Source organism: Zootoca vivipara, chromosome 4 (assembly GCF_965207765.1).
Source record: "Zootoca vivipara chromosome 4, rZooViv2.hap1.1, whole genome shotgun sequence".
NCBI classification, from domain to species: Eukaryota; Metazoa; Chordata; class Lepidosauria; order Squamata; family Lacertidae; genus Zootoca; species Zootoca vivipara.
Genome location: NC_142587.1, coordinates 51,288,198 through 51,307,713, shown reverse-complemented (window position 1 = coordinate 51,307,713; position 19,516 = coordinate 51,288,198). Strand labels below are relative to the sequence as shown.

At 42.1% G+C, this 19,516-nt stretch overlaps 1 protein-coding gene across 2 annotated transcripts; it reads right to left on the bottom strand.

The window, feature by feature from the left end:
* Nucleotides 1-5,828: 5,828 nt before the first annotated feature.
* SETD4 (SET domain containing 4) lies at nt 5,829-19,480 on the bottom strand. Of its 2 annotated transcripts, none has more exons than XM_035116015.3 (11): nt 19,302-19,480; nt 17,130-17,238; nt 16,210-16,305; nt 15,663-15,700; nt 14,515-14,603; nt 12,185-12,617; nt 10,864-11,038; nt 8,658-8,739; nt 7,711-7,791; nt 7,497-7,620; nt 5,829-6,513 (listed from the first exon to the last, which is right to left on the bottom strand). In XM_035116015.3, exons 2-11 carry the CDS (start codon nt 17,200-17,202, stop codon nt 6,379-6,381), a joined length of 1,326 nt encoding a protein of 441 aa, XP_034971906.1. In that variant the 5' UTR covers nt 17,203-17,238; nt 19,302-19,480; the 3' UTR covers nt 5,829-6,378. The 2 variants fall into 2 exon arrangements, with proteins under 2 accessions (XP_034971906.1, XP_088524881.1); XM_088668755.1 differs by having other exon boundaries at nt 19,286-19,372.
* Nucleotides 19,481-19,516: the final 36 nt, after the last annotated feature.

Genomic DNA, 19,516 nt, shown 5'->3' with positions numbered 1-19,516 from the left:
GCCAAAGGGGCTCCATGTTTCCATGAACACGGCAGGCTCTGAGGCATAAGGAGCAGCAGGAGATACACTCTAGGAGGCTGAGGCAGGCACAACCCAGCTCCCTAACTGTCCAGGTGGAGCTTGCTAGCTCTGGGAGGCAGTGTGTGATTCCTTGGCTGGAGTGGGCTTGGAACAGCTGAGGGTCACATGACTCATCAAGCCCAGATGCTGCAATCAGCATGCCAAGTATTCAAGGAAAGCAGAGCTCAGGGGCTGTGTCTTCTTAACTGCCCAGGTTGATTGACAGTTGGATACACCAGGATCTCTATGGGATATAGGACATGTGGATTGAACCTGGACTGGAGACTTGACATGCTGACTTTCCGCCAGGTAGGCCAGGGGTTCAGGACAAGTGTGTATCAAGCAACAATATTTAGGACTTAGGTTTTTAAGAGCTGGAAGGCTCTTCTATCAAAACTTAACCCCCAGTGTGTTTGGGTAACTGGAAATGTTGTCCAGTGAACAAGCATTTAAACTTTCTCACTCTTCCAAAACCTCAAAGAGCTATTACGGTTGCATGCTGCAATTCCCTGCCAAGACCATTAATGGTCAATTTAACTGGACTCCACTGGAAAGAAGTGCAGGCCCCTGTGATGAAAGCTATCGGGAATCACTATCACGTTGTGCTTTATTGCGAATATTATATAATGCCGTTAGGAAGGATTTGAACCTCCCGTTTTTAAAGCAGTTGCCTGGTAGACTGATGGACATTATGTCAGAATTCATTTGAAGGGGGAGGATAAGTAGATAACCAGAAGGGCAGCCTTTTTAAGGGTGGTCATGAAGTTGAGAGCTCAGATCATCTCACAGTGAGCTTCAGATGTATGTAACATTTTGTATGTCTTGTTTGTATTATGCTCCATGTGATGTTTAACATTCCATGTTGTCTGGGGTCTGTTACTCCAGTAATTTTACAATGTGCCCATATAAATACCGGTAAATCCAATCTGACCTGACCAACCCCTAGTGCTGTCTCTTTGGGGGGACTTAATATGCTGTGCGCTTATTAAAATGGGCAAACAATTCTCTTTGAAGAGGTTTCAGAAATACACTTTTGCCTTGCTTTTTCTTGAATGACAAAAGCCAGTGAAGAACTTCACCAGTGGAAGAACAAATATATTTTCAAGCATTGTTCTTTTTTAAAAAAATTAATAATAAACTTTCAGTAAAGGGTATGTTCCACTGCAGTATACATGTGCCCTCTAGTGTACTGCTATGTAAACAGCAGTGGTTTCTCAGAAAATAACTGCCACTGCCTTCTGCATTTGTCTTGAGTTTAGCACATTGCTTCCTTTGTGAGCAAGGCAAGCATGTTTAAAGCACATGACTCTCCCACCCCCGAATGCTAGAACTGCAGTTTGTTAAGGGTGCTGAGAATTGAAGCTCTGTGATGGGTGAACAGAGTTCTCAGGATGGTGGGGGTGATTTAAATGTTTGGTGTGCATGTGACCTAGGTGAAGGTCGACATGTCTTGCAATTACACCTTTCAAAAAGGTTTGAAGAGAAGGGGAAGTCAATTTACAAAAGAAGATGCGAAGATAGAATGGAAGATATATAAGACAAGCTGATGATATATCAGAGAAGATGGAATAAGTTTTGTTGGAAATTGTATGATTATTTATTTATTGATTTTGTTTATATTTTAGATGATTGTTTTGTTTTATATTGATTTTAAATCTAATAAAGATTACTTTAAAAAAAAAAGGTTTGTTTCTTATGGCTTGTGAGCAAGAGGACACCATGATTTTTTAACTGTATTAAAAATACTACTGACATAGTAGCTAAAAAACAAAACCAAGCTATTAGTAATAGTTTCTTCTGCACATTCAATGGGCAAGATGCTTATTCACTTTTGCAGTGCTTTTGCAACATAAGATGCTGTGCATAATTTTCAGCAGCAGCGCTGAGGCTGGGACAGCAATTTGCTGAAGGCGATGGTCACTGTGCCTGAACTTTAGAATCATAGAATTGTAGAGTTGGAAGGGTCATCTACTCCAACCGCCTGCAATGCAGGAATATTTTACCCAACATGGGGCTTGAACCCATGACCCTGAAATTTAAGAGTCCCACTGTCGTGCTGACTGTGTATATATACTGTACAAGCAAACAATATAAAACACCTAAATGTATTTGATTTACATTTTTCACCATACAGTGGTACCTCGGTTTATGAACACAATTTGTTCCGGAAGTCTGTTCATAAACTGAAGCGTTCATAAACTGAAGCGAACTTTCCCATTGAAAGTAATGGAAAGTGGATTAATTCGTTCTAGACGGTCTGCGGAGTAACCGTTCATAAACTGAAGCGAACTTTCCCATTGAAAGTAATGGAAAGTGGATTAATCCGTTCCAGACGGGTCCGCGGAGTACTTAAACTGAAGCGTTCATAAACTGAAACATGGGTGTAATTGGTTCTGGAAGTCTGTTCATAAACTGAAGCAAACTTTCCCATTAAAAGTAATGGAAAGTGAATTAATCCGTTCCAGATGGGTCCGCGGCGTTCATAAACCGAAAATTCATAAACCGAGGTGTTCATAAACCGAGGTTCCACTGTATATTGGAATCAGTAACAAGCTTCATCCGAAGGCCTTTAGTCAGTATCCCCAACCTACTGGGCCAGATCCAGAACAGACCCACCCTCAAGCGGGGTGAGCAGAGCTGTCTTTAGCTGGGGGTGCAAAGGGTACAGGGCACCTGGGTGCCGAATTCTGGGGGGCACCAGGCGCCCGCCGCTGAAGCCGCCTAAGCTCTTAACTATATACCTGTTATGAAATAAAAAAATAATTTTGATCAAGCTAGAAAAACAAAATACATATATACCGAAATATATTACCGAAATGTATACCTACTGTTTCACTAAAGGACTTTCAACTTCGTGCGCTCATTTACCAAAGATGTGCTGCGCCAGTGGCGGCACTTGTCAGACTTGGGGGCACTGGGCAGATCTTTGCACCCCGGCAGTGCATATGCTAAAGACTCCCCTGGGGGTGAAGGGGACATTTTTCACAGGTAAGCGGTCACTCAGCGATTGTCACATGTCACAAAGGAAATGCACTCCAAGTGCTCTGCTGATTCCTGCATTCTAGCCCTTTCAATTAAACTTGTGCTACTTTCCCTGTCAAAAGCAACGCTTGTGTAAGGGGATAGACCACACTCAGCTCAATCCCAACAGGAGTTGTATTTGTGGCCGAATTTAGAAGGAAATTTAGAAGGTGCAGAATGCAAGTTCTGCCTACAGAGGGACAATTGGATGCACACTGTAAGATTCCCAACTGTTTCTCTGCAGCCACAGCTGTACCTGCCCCACATACGGCATCAGGTGAGAGGCAAGTGAGCAGGGTTAGGGGGAGAACCCCGGCAAGCCTAATTAGTCCCCCTGGCAAGAAACAGCATCATTAAAAGGCCCCAGACCTGGGCCATTGGCAAGGGACAGGCTTGTTTGCCCTACAAAAGAAGATTCATTCTATGTTCTGGTCAGAGACAGACTTGCATTGACCCAGCGTCAGCTGAGCAGATAGCAGAGCACTGGCTCCTGCTATATTACTTCTGCCTGGAATCATTCAGTCTCCATTCTGATCCTGTCTTGTTTCTTCAGCGACACAGTCCAACTTTAAGGAGAGTCTAGACCAGGCATGTCAAACCTGCGGCCCTCCAGATGTTTTGGACTACAATTCCCATCTTCCCCAACCACTGGTCCTGCTAGCTAGGGATCATGGGAGTTGTAGGCCAAAACATCTGGAGGGCCGCAGGTTTGACATGCCTGGTCTAGACAAACTTACTTCACAGCTTAATTGCTTCAGCTGACTTTTGCATTCATCTCTCCGCACCACCCACCCCACCTACAGCATACCTTTCAGAATTCCAATATGGCCAGCACCCTTAAGCAACAAATAAGGACAGGGATTACGGTAAATTCATGCTGTGACAATAAAAATCAGGCCACAACGTACATTTAAACTGCTTTTATGCTTATCAAAACTATCTTTAAGGTTTTCCTGGCTGCACATTTCAACCATAAAATGCTAGGAATTTGTGTGCGCTATTAGCACAAAAGCAAAAATAGCCCCAGGTGGATGTGAAGCATAGCCTATGTTTACAGTCCCTGTAACAAGTCCAGCCTGCATTTAGTTTGCAATTAAAGCAAGCTAGGCATGTTTCACTTTGCAGCAGAGCTAACTTTTTCTTCCATTCTCCTCGTTTATCGTCTCCATCTACACTCATAGATGCACCATGATGCAAATTGCTTCGTATAATTCATGTTGTAAAAAAAAAAAGTCCCTTTCTTCTAACGTGGCTTCATATTTCTAAGGAATATTTCACTTCTAAGAACAGTGAATCCTTAAAGACATCACTTACTGATCTTTTCCCCTTAGTGAGTGTCATCTTTTGACATTTCACTCATAATGTACTTAAAAGCTTTAATTAACAGAGTTTGAAAGTTGATACTATCTTATCTTTTCCTGAATAGACAGGTCTAAAAGCACTAACGCAAGATGAATGATTCCCACATTTTATAGCTGAAGCTGGGAAACTAAAAACCATTCTAATGATAGCTGTAAAATGATATCAAGGGAGCTTCTGAGATCACCACCCTCCCCCTTTTTTTCATGCGTACCTGACTAGTAATAACCAGCAGGGGGAATAAAACACAGTGCCTTCCATTGGCATAACAATGTAGAAGGCATATACTCTTTCCTGTAACTTTTATTATAGCTAACACAATTGTTTTGCTGATAAATTTAAATAATGCGCTAAAGTGAAATCGCAAGACGTATCACTCCTCTTGGCCTTTAAAAAATATATATGTAGTTGCGAAAAAAATGCTAAGTACCAGAAAAATACTTAGCTATGCAATATGCTAACTGCTTCATGACCCCTTCCAGGATAAATGCTGCTAAAAAGAGTAAAATCTGTCTTTGCTGGGGAGGTTTGTTAAGCCTTATAAACAGGTGGAGGAAAGTCAGGTTACTAAGCAGCCCTGATGAAATCCTCAGACAGAGTCAATGCACAGACTGTGTAAAAGGAAAATTGTCGTATTGTTAAGGATGCCTTGCTCTCAAAACTAACAATTCAACCTTGTCCATGGGGATCCTAACACAAATTCTGAAATTCACCCTCCCACATGAATTCAGGAGTTTCGCTCATCTTCCAAGTCCCTTCTTGCTGTCTTGCTTCTGATGGAGGTTTGGCAGGTCTCCCCACAGGCAGGTGCAGCTGACCCCCACCACCATTAATGGTAACTCTTAGGATTAACTCTCCCCCCCCCACCTCTCTTCTATTTTATTAAGCTCCCTTCAGTGGCTTTTAAATTATTTTACTGTGGTACTGTTCTACTCATATTGTTGCAAACTGCCTTGTGTCTGCTTTGCACAGAAAGTGGGGGATACAGTCATACCTTGGTTTAAGTACGCTTCGGTTTGAGTACTTTCAGTTTAAGTACTCCACGGACCTGTCTGGAATAGATTAATCCCCTTTCCATTACTTTCAATGGGAAAGTTCACTTCAGGTTAAGTATGCTTCAGGTTAAGTACAGACTTCCAGAACCAATTACACTCATATTTTGGGTTAAGTACGCTTCAGGTTGAGTACTCCGCGGCACGTCTGGAACTGATTAATCCACTTTCCATTACTTTCAATGGGAAAGTTTGCTTCAGGTTAAGTACGCTTCAGGTTAAGTATAGACTTCCAGAACCAATTGTGTACTTAAACCGAGGTACCACTGTACTAATTTTTGTAATTTAAGTAAATAAATAAGCAAGCTGCTGGCTTTTGCCATTCAATCAATCAATCAATCAATCAATCAAATATTTTATTATTTATACCCAGTCCATCTGGCTGAGTTGCCCCAGTCATTCCGGGCAGCTTCCAACACATATAAAAACATTTAAAAAACAAACATTAAAAACCTCCTGATACAGGGCTGCCTTCAGATGTCTTCTAAGAGTTGCAGTGTTATTTATCTCCTTGACATCTGGTGGGTGGGTGTTCCACAGGGCAGGCGCCACTACTGAGAAGGCCCTCTGGTTACCGGTTACCGGTAACCTCAGCTTCTCGCAGTGAGGGAACCGCCAGAAGGCCCTCAGAGCTGGATCTCTGTCCAGGCTGAACAATGCGGGTGGAGACACTCCTTCAGGTACAGGGTCAAGGCTGTTTAGGGTTATAATAATAATTTATTATTTCTACCCCACCCATCTGGCTGGGGTTTAACAGTCAGCACCAACACTTTGAATTGTGCTCAGAAACATACTGGGGGCCAGTACAGATCCCTTAGGAGTGGTGTGATATGGTCCACTGCACACCAGGTATTCTTTTCTGTGATACAACTCTGTTCCACAGAGGTCAGATTGTGGTGGAATGTAAATGCTGAAGAATCTCCGCTGACATTTGCAAGATCTTTAGATCTTCTGTACGCAATGCCTCAACCAAAGTTAGCTGGCTTGCAAGATGCTGGCAATCACTTTTTAACAGAGAAATCTGAAAAGGTAAAAAGATCATTAATAAAATCCTATTGGAGAGGCCTGGGCAGGGAATTTGCCCCCACCCATGGTCTAAAGTTCCCCACCTATGTGTTATGGAGTGCAGAGAACCAAAATTCATGGCTTCTGCACAATTATCCATTGAAAACTATAATGGCCAAATTACAGATCATAGATTTAGAATAACATTCTTGATGGAAATCCATTAGCTAGAGGTATGGTGGGCTCTCCCTTGCTGGAAGTGTATAAGCAGAGGCTAGATAGCCATCTACGATGAATATTCTAACCCTGGATTTCTTGCATTAATGAGGAGGAAGATCTATATTGCCAAGAAGGCCCCTTGCAACTTCATTATTATTCTTTGCATTTCCTTGTCACTTAGTACAAAAATGTCTCGAAGTGCTTAGAATTATAGAAGCACACATACAATACTAATATATATATATATATACACACACACACACACACACACACACACACACACACATATACATACAGAGAGAGAGAGAGTGGTACCTCTACTTACGAATTTAATGCGTTCCGAACGCACATTCGTAAGTCGAAAAAATCTGTAAGTCGAATCCCATAGGAATACATTGGGAGAAAAAATTCGTAAGTCAAAGCAACCCTATCTAAAAAATCGTAAGTAGAAAAAATCCTATCTAAACCACATCCAAGATGGCAGGCGGAGCTCTGTTTGTAAGTAGAAACATTCATAAGTAGAGTTATTACTGTATATATGTATGAGAGAGAATATGAAGAACTTTAATTAAAATAATTCTATGATACTGTTTTCTATACAAATTGAACCATCTTCATTTCTGAGTGTTAAGCTGGTATGACAGAAATCAGTGTGCACAATTTTCAGACTTTTGGGGATCCTATTGCTCTTAAATGCAAGTAGGAAAGGGGTTTTTTTTCCCATGTGAGTTTCGCCTCCAGCCCTTGTATTACAGCAGGCTAATTCATTCAAATAGATACCTTCTGAAGGGCATGCTGGGTCTCCTCTGTCAATGACATACATATTTTTGTTGCGAGATCCAAACTCTTCTTTTCATTCCTCTTTGAAATTACATTGCCAAGCAGCACTTTCTTCCACGAAGTACTACAGTCAATAAATGTAAACACATTTTAGGTATTTTGCTTCTGATCCTTTTGCATTAACTGTCATTTTCAGCTAACATTTGCTACTTACAATTGGTCTGCTTCGAGACATAGCAGCTTGAGAGCCGTAAGAAGTCTCCAAGATGGCCCATCCCAGTCAAATGTCAGATTACTAGAGACAAAAAAGAACAAATCATTTTTAAAAGAATCTATATCCAACATATTTTATAATAGCAGCCTCGTACCCAGCACCACTTGGGAATTCTAAGCAACTGTAAAACTTAGGACGCGGGTGGTGCTGTGGTCTAAACCACAGAGCCTAGGGCTTGCCGATCAGAAGGTTGGAGATTCAAATCCCCACGACGGGGTGAGCTCCTGTTGCTCGGTCCCTGCTCCTGCCCACCTAGCAGTTCGAAAGCACATCAAAGTGCAAGTAGATAAATAGGTACCGCCCTGGCAGGAAGGTAAATGGTGTTTCCGTGCGCTCTGATTTCGCCAGAAGCTGCTTAGTCATGCTGGCCACGTGACCTGGAAAAACTGTTTGCAGACAAATGTCTGCTCCCTCGGCCAGTAAAGTGAAATGAGCGCCGCAACCCCAGAGTCGTTCGCGACTGGACTTAACTGTCAGGGGTCCTTTACCTTTTTTAAAATAAAACTTAGTGCAGTTTTGAAAAGTTCAGTCCAGCCTCTTGATTCAAAATAGCAGCATCCAATTGTACCCTAACTTGGAGGAAAAGCTGCTCCTTGTCCTCATGCAAAATATGGTTATGGAATGTCCAAAGTGAACAGACAACTTTCCAAAATATGTAGTACGTACTGCACACGTACTGTATATGACACACACATTTGTTAATATTAGTACAATTTATAAAAGCATTTTACTTGGTTATATTTTGTCCAATGTTTGTCTATGGTTTAACCATGGGAGGCACCCGCTGATCAAAACATCCTAACCTATCTTCCTTGTTGACCTTAAGTTATAAACTAAAATCACAGGAGGGAGGCTGTTGTGTCCCAAGATACATATGCATACTTAACTCTAAAAGGTTGTTTTCTTGTAAAATTGAAAGTTTCGTCTGCCTCTGCTTATCTTCTGGAAGGATATATTTGAGTAAGGTTTCTGAAGGGGGGGAAATGTTTAAAGCAAACAAGTTATGAGAGTTACAGTAACAAAGAAGCCTTTTGTGTGTTTCTAGCACTTTTAACTATTAGCATTTCTGCTGAAAATATTTTAGGAAACAAAGCCAAGAACACATTCGCTCTCACTTGTGGCTGGGTGCTCACATAATTTTAGCATGGCTGACTGACTTGACTGGCGTAGGGGGAATCTAGAAGCACACACATGCTGCGGTTGCTCAACTAGAGGCGGAAAAGCAGGTTTTCCTTTCCCCAAGAATGGTCATGTCCACACCATACATTTAAAGCATTCTTACAAGTTCATTAGGACATTCCTGGAAACTGTAGTTTGTTAAAGGTGCCGGACAGCATATTTCTGTGGCAAGCAAACTACAGTTCCCAGGATTATTTTGAGAAATCCAGGACTATTATAAAGAGCCATTTTAATGTATTGTGTGGATGTGATCAGTGGGAGGGAGAAGGAAATTTTGTGTGTGTGTGTGTGTTTAAATGTATTTTGATGGAATAGAATATGATCATTTCGTGGAGGGTTTGGCGGGGGGTGTACTTTAAGTTGTCTTGTATTTGAGGCTAAAAGCCTTCCCAACACACACACACACACACACACATTGACATGACTGAGATACCATTCCATCAGAAGAATTTCAAAGAAATTTGTATAAAGCAATGTTACAGAAAATACTGATAAAATCAAACTTTAAACACAAGTACTGTAGACTGTATGCTGGCTCCCTCGGCCAATAAAGCGAGATGAGCGCCACAACCCCAGAGTCGTCCGCAACTGGACCTAATGGTCAGGGGTCCTTTTACCTTTACCTTTTACTGTAGGCATAATAAAATTTATCAGCTGAAGATACAATCTACAGTTTAAAAACAAACATGCACAATAAAATTATGTGTCTGGGTAGGCTTGCCTCCCCCCCCCAAAAAAAAACCACCCTATATAAAACAAGTGGCTTTAGCCTAGATGTGGAGAGTTGTAAATGAAAAAACAAAACAAAATGCAAAACCCTACAAAAGAAAAACCAAGGAAAAAGGAAAACTGAAAACAAGCTGGCTAAAGCACAATAAAAAGGTGGGGAATCTGCCTACGGCTTAGATTTCCCTGCCAGCCCTAACCAGTGGGGGGGGGCTGTTATTATTTAATTGATTTACAATCCAAGTTGAAGCAACATTAGCTGCAAAATATAAGAATAGCTGACCGCAAAGAGCACACTGCACACAAATACCAAAGTATTAAACAGAATGTAAACACCAGCAGCTAAAACTTTAAGGACAAACAGATGCTGAGTGGTAGAAAGCTGAGTTTTCTCAACCAATTCCATAGCTAAGCCAAGAAGACCATTAGCACTAATAGAGTGCTAGGATAATGTCAGCTCTCAACAGCAGAGGATTATGGCATCCCCTTCAGCGATCAAAATTCGCCTGGCACATTTTGCACCTAGCTATCGGCCTCTTGTGATAAGAGAAGATGGCTGGGCACCGGGATGGTGCCTGACATCTCCACCATCTAGAGGGGCATGCCTGGGGATCCTTGGGTCTGTTCTCACACACTAGCAACACAGCATCCTGTATAATTCTGTTATATTTCATTGGCACAATCAGAATGAATTTCACAAACAAAAAAAGTTGTACAGAAAAATTTGGCTTTTGAGCCATCTGGCCCAAAAATGGCAACTTGGCATTCCATTTTTGCAACTACTCCTGGGTTAAGGAGCCTTTTGGCACCTAACTTTTATGTCCGAGTTTCTAACTCTGACCCCCATCATTCCCAGAGTTATAAGCCAGAGGTGGGCAGACTTTGGAGAGATGTGATACTGCCACTAATAGTTACAAGCAAAGGACGACCTCACTGTAGTCTTATCATTATTTTACTACACAATGCATTGCCCTGGTTGATTTTCAAAGGCAGCCCTGCCCAAGACTTGCAAGGTGAACTGAAGTCAGGCAGCTACAGTGCAGGGCTAGTTGCAAGTGGTAGCTGGAACCCTTCAAAAATGGTAGTGGAATAATAAGCTCCACCCACTGGGTGGCAGGTTGGCCCTGTCCTAAGCCTCCAGTAAAAACTACATCACCCATCAATGTCAAGATCAAATCTCAAATTTACCTGTCCCAACATGCACACTGCTGTGTGGATTAGTGTTCGCAACAAAACCATATTCGAGAAGCAGGCGCTGATTATCATGTGGGCCATAACAAATAAATACTTCTTTGTATTTTTGACAGCCTGAAAGTGTTCTTATTTCATAGCACTTTGTCTTCTCATTAAATGCAGCTTTCACCTTGGAGGAGGAGGAGGGAGAGAATAACGCAGTTTTATCTGAAAAGAAAGTTCATGAGAAGAGAACGGACCAAGCCTAAAATGTTTCAAGCTATTTGTGAACCACTCTTCATCCCAACACCAAGGGCAACAGAAAATGCGAACACGTGGAAATGCCAAATTTAAATGCCAGTGTTGGAAGAAATGTTGAATGTTTGGTGTCCATCTCTTGATTGTGTGCCGCAAACGGCGCCTTCACATCTTACTCACGTGGAGCGTCGCTGTGTGGTGCAAGGGAATTAGGACCGCAGCTCCTGGCCCATGCATTGAACACGGATGTCTACGAAAGGCAGCTCTGTGTGAACTCCTGCATAGGACCTCCATACGATCACAACCACCACCACCACCCCAATACACACACAATTTTGAGTATAAGCAGCTGTTCATGCAAAGGTGTATTTTTGCCAATGCTGACACACACGTGGCCAGGCCCAGGAGGGTCCAAGGAGTTGGTAAGTTGTCTGCCCTGGATGGGGTTGTGCATTCCCTGAGGGATCAGGTGCAGAGTTTGGGGTGCTCCTAGATCCAGCTCGGTCACTGGAGGCACAGGCATCCTCAGTGGCTAGGAGTGCCTTTCTTACTAACTTCTATCGGCAAGACAGCTGCAGCCGTTCCTGGGTCAGGTTAGCTCGACCACAGTTGTCCATGCATATGTAACCTCACGGTCAGTTTACTGCAGTGTGATCCATGTGCCCCTGGGGTTGGTCTGGGGGCTGTAGCTGGTGCAGAACACAACTTCTATCACCCCTGAGCAATAGTCAAGGGGGCATGGGGCAGATTGGAATTGTAGCTCGAAACAAGTGGAGTGCACCAGGTTGGGGAAGGTTGATCTACTTCACAGTCAATGCACACAATGAGCCTTCCAACAATTAAAGTACTATAGTCAGCAGAATGACGGATGGCCCTTTTTGCCTTTTACCTGGGCTCCGGCAGAACACATGGATTAATTTGGGAAAGTATTAAAAGTGGAACTTTTTTGTGCAGAACACAGAGAGGAGTAGAAGGAGGCACATCTGGCTGGACCCGTTTGCACTGCACAGTTCAGTTCCTATTGTTCATGCCAATCTCCCACCCACATATTCTAGAAACCTGGCTTCAATTAACTTACCTGGACAGCTGGATTGTGATTTAGCAGATCCAAGTAAGGGGCCAAGGCGTATGTATTTGACTCCCTAGAAAAACAGCCCCCCTGAGAATGTTTCATATACACTGTCCTGGTATTAACGGTGCACCAAGCCCACCGAAAGGCACTATAGTTAAAGACAGATGCTACATCTTCAGAAAACAGAGGCTGTAAGGAGAAGAAAAATGGCTGGGATGAAACAAACAGCTCCTGGACCCGTTTTCTTTGCTCAAGGGCTTTTCTTCTTAGGGGCTCGGGGAAAAGGTTCACTGTTTCTTGCTCCAAACAAAGAGGGCAGGTATATGTTTCAGGTAGGAGATCCAGGTATGGCTTCCACAAAGATTCCTCCTTGCAAGCACACTTTTCTGCTATTAAAAATGTACACAGTGCTGCCAAAGGAGAAATGGGGGGTCTCCATCTAAAGGTAGAAGAAAACATGAGAACCACAAACACTCCTTACTACATTCCTATAGCTTTAAATGACACAGAAAGCTGCTCAGGTAGCATTAAGACTTACTTACGTCACCATCGCCCATGCCAACGCTATGGACGCAGCACAGGGTAGGGGCAGCCAAGATGGCACCTTCCAGGTGTTGCAGACTTTGTGACTCTCAAATGCCCCAGCCAAGATGGCCCCAAAGATCAGGGATAATGGGAGTTGTAGTCCACAGCATCTAGAGGGCACTACATTGACTACTCCTGCTCCAGAGTAAGCAAATTAACCAAAGGATCCAGTTTGTCTGTGCATGGTGTGTGATGGATGGGCCTTGGGGTCATCCTCATGGACACCCAGAAGGCAGTCATGGCTGGGCAGAGTGTCAACCACTCAGGAAGCGGTGGAGAGTTAAAAGAAAGAGAGTTTAACTGTCAGGGCTTAAATAGGGCTTAGGGTGTGGTTGGTTTTAGAAAGGGTTTGGGCTGGGGATTAGCTGGGCTTGCTGCAAAAAGACTCAGGTGCTTTATGCTGTATAAATATTTCATATTTCATTTAATCACGGGAAATATTACATAAGCAGCTAAAGAGGAGAGGTCAGAGGGTGAAGAAAGGCCTTTTCGCATCCTCTGGACCCCCTGGGAAACTCAGCAAACCTGCTGCACCTGGAATTGGGTGTGGAGAGTGCAAGTGAATGGGACATGGCTGTGAACAGCCTGAAGAAGTGGCATCCACCTTGGGCCTGCCCATAAAAAGCAAGCCTAGAGTGAGAGACTAGGGTGATGTCTGTGGCTTCCAGAAACTCTTCTCATTGTGAGACTTTTGTGGGTGAGCCGAGAGTTTGTTTGAACCATGGGTGAGAACCCGGAGCCTGAGAGGGAGGAAGTGTCAGAAGGAAAACGAACCGATAGTCTAGATTTTTCTATATTAGCAACTTTGTTTTCAAATAACATTTTTATATCCAACTGCGTTTTTGTAATGTTTGTTTAAGTCGTCTGTGGTTGCTTCAGTTTTTTGTACACCACAGAGATGTTTTTATTATGTCCTGCAAATATTTTTGCAAGAGCATAAATAAAGAGATAGAAACCAAATAAAACCCGGTTGGAGTCAATGATTTTTCATCACTTCAGTTTTGTTCATCTGCTTGCACCTTAGGATACAATTCTATAACTACCTACCTGAGTGCAAGTCCTACTGAAATCAATGGGGTTTGTTTCTAAGTAGACTATAAGGGCAAGGACATTTGCAGCACATCTCTACCCATGGCTACTCAAAAGTGTGTCCCACTGTGTCCAATAGAGCTTACACTCCAAAGTAAGCGTGTGTGAGGTTGCAACCAGTTTTTGTTCTGAAGTGAAATACTTTTCTTCTGCTTCTATTTTATTGTTTTGAAAGTTTAGCATATATGCTGATCAAGAATTCTAGAGAAAAAGCAGCAGGGAAAAGGATGAAGCAGAGAAAAGGAAAAGGGGAAAAGTAATTTTATTTTTAATTTCCATTACCTTTCCCTTGCTTGTTTTTCTTTATTCATTATCATTATAAAACTGTTCTATGTAATACAATCCTATGCATGTTTCTTCAAAAGTAAGTCTTGTTTACTGGCTAGAGTTTATTCCCATGTTGAGTGCATTTAGGGTTGTGGCCTAAAGATTTGAATTTCCTGTGGACATACTTTATTTCACTGTTCTTTTCATATATGTGTCTTCAAATATATAGCATCAAATAACTTCTCTATCTGCATGGCTATGCTGAAAGCGATGGAAATTATTCTGATAAGAAAAAGTACAGTGTGAGGAATGTTAAGAGTACTGTAGGTTCAAGGGAGAGCTAGGAATTCTTGATAGACAGAATTCAAAATTGTATTAGGGGATTGTAAACTTACTTTATGATGTATTCTCCAAGGTAGCTGCTAAGGACAGTAGCAGTGGTGAGCAAGCATTTTTCAGGCAATGAAATAATCAGCTCTTCTGCCTATGATTTTTTAAAAAGAAAGAAATCAGAGTGAACATACTCCCAAAAACAATTTGCAATAAGAAATGTCAAAATGCATACATAATTAGCAATATTGGGTCAAGAAAAAATATTGCACTGGTGAATCCAAGAAAAAATTATTATGGCCGGTCTGCAGCTTAACAAAGGGCATTAACTTCAAAGAGGCATTTCCTCCCCCCAAAAAAAGACTGAAAGTTGTCACTTGAAACAAGACAAGCACTGGACACTTTAGATAGAGACTATATTACTCAATGGAGTGTTGAAAGATTAGTAGCCCTAGTTATAAATCATTGGCAACAAAGAAATATATTTTTGTTCTGATAAATAGTTGAGTAAAAACCAGATGAACTATACAGTTTTTAATTTGTTGTCAGCACTTTTCTCCAGTTCTCTAGAAGTTAATTTAACCATGAATGTATGACTTGAAGGTCGAAACTTCTATTCTGATTTTTATTGTGGTCGAACCATTATAAGATTACCTCAATTTTGTTAATTTCACACGCTGAGTATTTCTATAAAATTCACTACTAGGAGTTGACCACCGCCTATGCCAATTATTTCAGAGGAAGTGGTAAACACCAGCTCTCACCACCTGGGGGAGCAAAATTATTCACAATACTGTAACTTGTTCCACAACAAAAGTGATGTTAAGAAACTAGCCATAAACCAATCTACAAAGCACAGAAATAATTATTTTTAAATGGTTGTTCTGTTTACCCTCCACTTCAGAATTTTATTCCGTGAATCCAGTATAGTCTAGTGCAGGCATCCCCAATCTCGGCCCTCCAGATGTTTTGGGACTACAATTCCCATCATCCCTGACCATTGGTCCTGTTAGTTAGGGATGATGGGAGTTGTAGTCCAAAAACATCTGGAGGGCCGAGTTTGTGGGTGCCTGGTCTAGTGCAAAGGCAGCTTTAAGACAGTTGTTAATACTACATATACACAAGGATACCATGGGCGGGGGTAGAGGGAGGGGTCTCATATTTTCAATCTGGCCCAGACGTTGTGCACCAGCCTGTTATTTGGAATACAAACCTGAAGAGCTTTTGTGGTCATCAATCCTCTTCCTGTCTCTAAAAGACAAAAGAGAGAAAGCTGCAATGAAATTGAATCCCAGGCTCTCCAGAAACCAAATGGTTGTTCACTGGTGGTCCAAGAAAAGAAAAGGGGTCGGGGCAAGAATTTAGAAGTGGTTTATATCTTCACTACCACTAGGTTCCCCAGTATTAATTATTTCATTATTTGACTTATGAAGCACCTCAAAGCAATTTGACATTACAAGGAAAGCATGTATAAAACAATTCCATACATATGCATACTGCATATATAAATAGACTGCTCAGGGCCTCAAGGAAACAAGGCAGAAAGAGGGGGAAGAACACACAGAAGAGTTTTAGAAAGCATAAAAACTCATGGAAGGTTTAATCAGAGTTATAAATAGGGCATGGAAGCTCCTGCCTTCAAACTTTTGCCCTGGAGGGCGACATCCCAGCTCTCCCCAAATCACCTGTAGTTTCAAACACAAACAGAACACTCAGATATAGCTGCAGTTTGTCAGAAAAGTATTACTGTATATCATTACCTGAAAATTGTGCTGGCCGTAATTTAGTATCTTCATAGCCTCTTTCTTTCAGCCATTTCTTTAGCAGCACATATTCGTCTTTGTGGCTAAGATTTACTGAAATCATTACACAGAAATTATCGCGCTATGGCATTCTTTCATTAATGCCGATTCTCCAAAAGGTGTTTTTCACAGCAACGTAACTACTATACATACAAATCACAACACTGGGGGGTGGGGTGGGGAATGGATGCCATGAAAGTACTTTGGCTTAGCAGAATAAACAGAATACAGTAACTTTCCAGTACAGTGGCAAGACTGCGCTCCTCCCTGATAAAACCATTGTATCAATGTGACCTTATACACAGGGAAAAATAGGGGATAGGAATTCCATCTTCCTACCTCTACTATACAATGTGCATTGGTCTCACTAATCACTTAGGCTGCAATCCTTAGCACACCAGACATCTGACTGAACACAGTGGGGCTCGCTGCTCAGAAAACATGTACAGGATCGTGTTGTTACACTGTGTTGGCTCAATGGCTTTTATGAACATTAACCCCGGTTGCAATACTGAATTACCATTCCCCCACACCCCACTCCTAAGCCAGTGTTGTTTTCCCATGTCACTGGTAAAAAATTTCAGTAACAATATGGTTTGTAAGAATGTTGATCGGCTTTCCCCAAGCATTTGCCCTCCAAATGTTTTGTATTATAAATCCCATTAAGTTACATTGGCTTAGGTTAAACATCTTCCACTTGGGGAAGGCTAGGCTAAATGCTGGAATGATACATCTCAAAGCATTCATTGGCCCAGCATGTGTTAAGATAGGACTCTAGGTAACTTTGTAACTTTCACTTTCAGACTTTGTTTAGCTTTCCGAGGTTTGATAATAAAAGGCCTTGAAACAAACAAACAAACAAACAAGAAACACATTACCACCACATGAAGACAATCTTCTCAATTGTTTTCTTCGCCTCTTTCGACATGTTCGACCTTTACTCTTCTTCATGTTAATCAAAGGCCTTCAGATTCTGTACATCAAACTCTGCATGGAAACAAAATGCATTTTACAGTAGGGTTGTTTTCCCCCCAGTTGCTACAGATACAAAAATGTTTGCCCCATGATAGTGTTGGGAAGAAACTTTCATGGCCAACACACTCATAGATGGCTTACCACAAAAAACAGCAAATGTGCAAAGAAACAAGGAACAAAAATATCATCCTCTTACATCCACTGAACTCACTCATTTTGGAACAGACCAATAATAGCCGACTAGTTAGCTGGGTACCTATCTTCATATTGCCAAAACAAAGTCATGAGGGAGGCATTGGTAGGCTTTGGTGACCCCACAAGGTTTGAAAATAAAAACCCCACAACTATTGGGGGGAGAGGTTCTACGGTGGGTGGGGAGGAAAAAACAGAAAACAGCCAATAAACACAGACCGTGTAAATGCAAGTCACATAATAAATCACTAATATTTGGTTTGTTCTAAATGCAAGACATGTTAAAAAGCATGCACTGAGATCTATCAGAGTGGGCTTAAAAGTTCCATAGAAGTTGTTCTCTAAAAATGTGCCCCAAGCTAAGATATACTGCAGAGCAGCTCATCACATATTTGGTGACAGCTGCACTGCATGTGGGTTTACTGTTGGGGAAAATATTAAGCATCTCCAACCATAACTGTATTTCCAAAACTAATTTCTGAACAAATAAAAACAACCAACGACTATTCATCAGGATGGCTAGCTATCACCACCAAATACCAGCCGCTGGGGGCCAAAACCAGAACAGGTTTTTTTCCTTCAACCCCTACTTGTAGGATTTAATGGGGACAACTGACAGGCCACTGTAGGAAAGAGAACTAGAGACAGCCTTCATCTGAGGGACCCGGTAGGACTCTTACATTGCTAACCATTATTGGGGGATCCATAAATGGGAAAGACGGGAGTGTCTGGCGTGCTCTGATCGATAGGGTCACGAAGAGTCGGACATGACTAAACGACTAAACAAAAACAACATAAATGGGGGGATTGCAAACAAGCAGAAGCAAATCCCCATTTACTATTTCCCCCCCCCCCCCAAAAAAAACACGGAGCTGGAAGGAGCTGAAAATACTGAAGGTGATCAGAACAAATCAAAGATAGGTCAGAAAAATGCAGCATATTCAGAAGCAGGCATCCCCAAACTGCAGCCCTCCAGATATTTTGGCCTACAACTTCCATGATCCCTAGCTAACAGGACCATTGGTCGGGGAAGATGGGAATTGTAGTCCAAAACATCTGGAGGGCCGAAATTTGGGGATGCCTGTGCAGCCTGTTCTGGAGGTTTAGTTTTGGATCTTATACTGCACATTATGAAAATGCCATAGCTGTTTCTATTTTGGGAATGCAGGAACAAACATTAGCTTTAATTTAGAGAATGGTATCTCTCCTTTGAATGTGGAGGAAAATGTGTACTTTATGGCAGTTAGATCTGAGATGTATGAAAGTAATTTTTTCTGCTTATATTGGAGCATGTGGGAAGAGAAAAATTGTGTTTGATTTTGTATTTAATATCAAAGAGGTAAAGTGTACATAATATGTAGAATGATGACGAATGATTGGGACTTTCAATTAAGGTATATCTTTGATAGAGGACTGGATGGGGGTGTAACATGCTAGTCAGTGCATAATCCAGACAAAATATAATTCCTGTTTATATGGGGTTTGGGTTTACAAGTCATCTTAGATGAGGCTTCACTGCCCCTAAAAGATTAGTATCTTTCAGAACCAATCCTATATGTGTGTTTTTTCTTTAAAAAATGTTTAGAGGTGCTCTCATTTTGACTCAAGAGAATCCACCATTTTATAGTTCAAATCGGGAAAAATAAATACAGTAAATGGACAAGAGTACAAAGATTCACAAAATGTTTAGGGGTATGCGTACCCATGCGTGCTCCCAGGGAAAAAAAGCACTGCATCTAACAGAACTCCCGCCTATGTAAAAACAGCACATAGCCAATGCTGCAGCACAGAGCGAAGGTCTGCAGAGACGCCTGCATTGGAATTTGCTGCCTCCCTAAGGAACAAGCCACAGGGCATCTCAGCGCACCTGCAACTTCACTCACCGAGGTCCCCGCAGCCCCACGCGCCCCTTAGCGGTCGCCGCGCTCCTCTCTTCCGCTGCCACCGCCCCGAACTCTCGCGGGCTCCTTTCCCAGGCGGCAAGGGGCCGGAAGAGGCGGGCCTTGTCCTTTCACGGCCGCCGCCGGTCAGCCAATCCCCTGGCGATTCGAGAGAAAGGGGATGAGCGCCACTTCCCATTGGGCAGAGAATTGAAAAG

What these genes read in the sequence shown, in the direction of transcription:
- SETD4 (XM_035116015.3), bottom strand. Translation starts at nt 17,202, where the DNA reads ATGAAGAAGAGTAAAGGTCGAACATGTCGAAAGAGGCGAAGAAAACAA. An exon ending in ACGGCCAGCACAATTTTCAG is followed by an intron (nt 15,701 to 16,209) that starts GTAATGATATAC and finishes TTTGTCTTTTAG; the next exon opens with AGACAGGAAGAGGATTGATG. An exon ending in CAGTGTGCATGTTGGGACAG is followed by an intron (nt 8,740 to 10,863) that starts GTAAATTTGAGA and finishes CCCCCCCTTCAG; the next exon opens with AAACCTTACTCAAATATATC.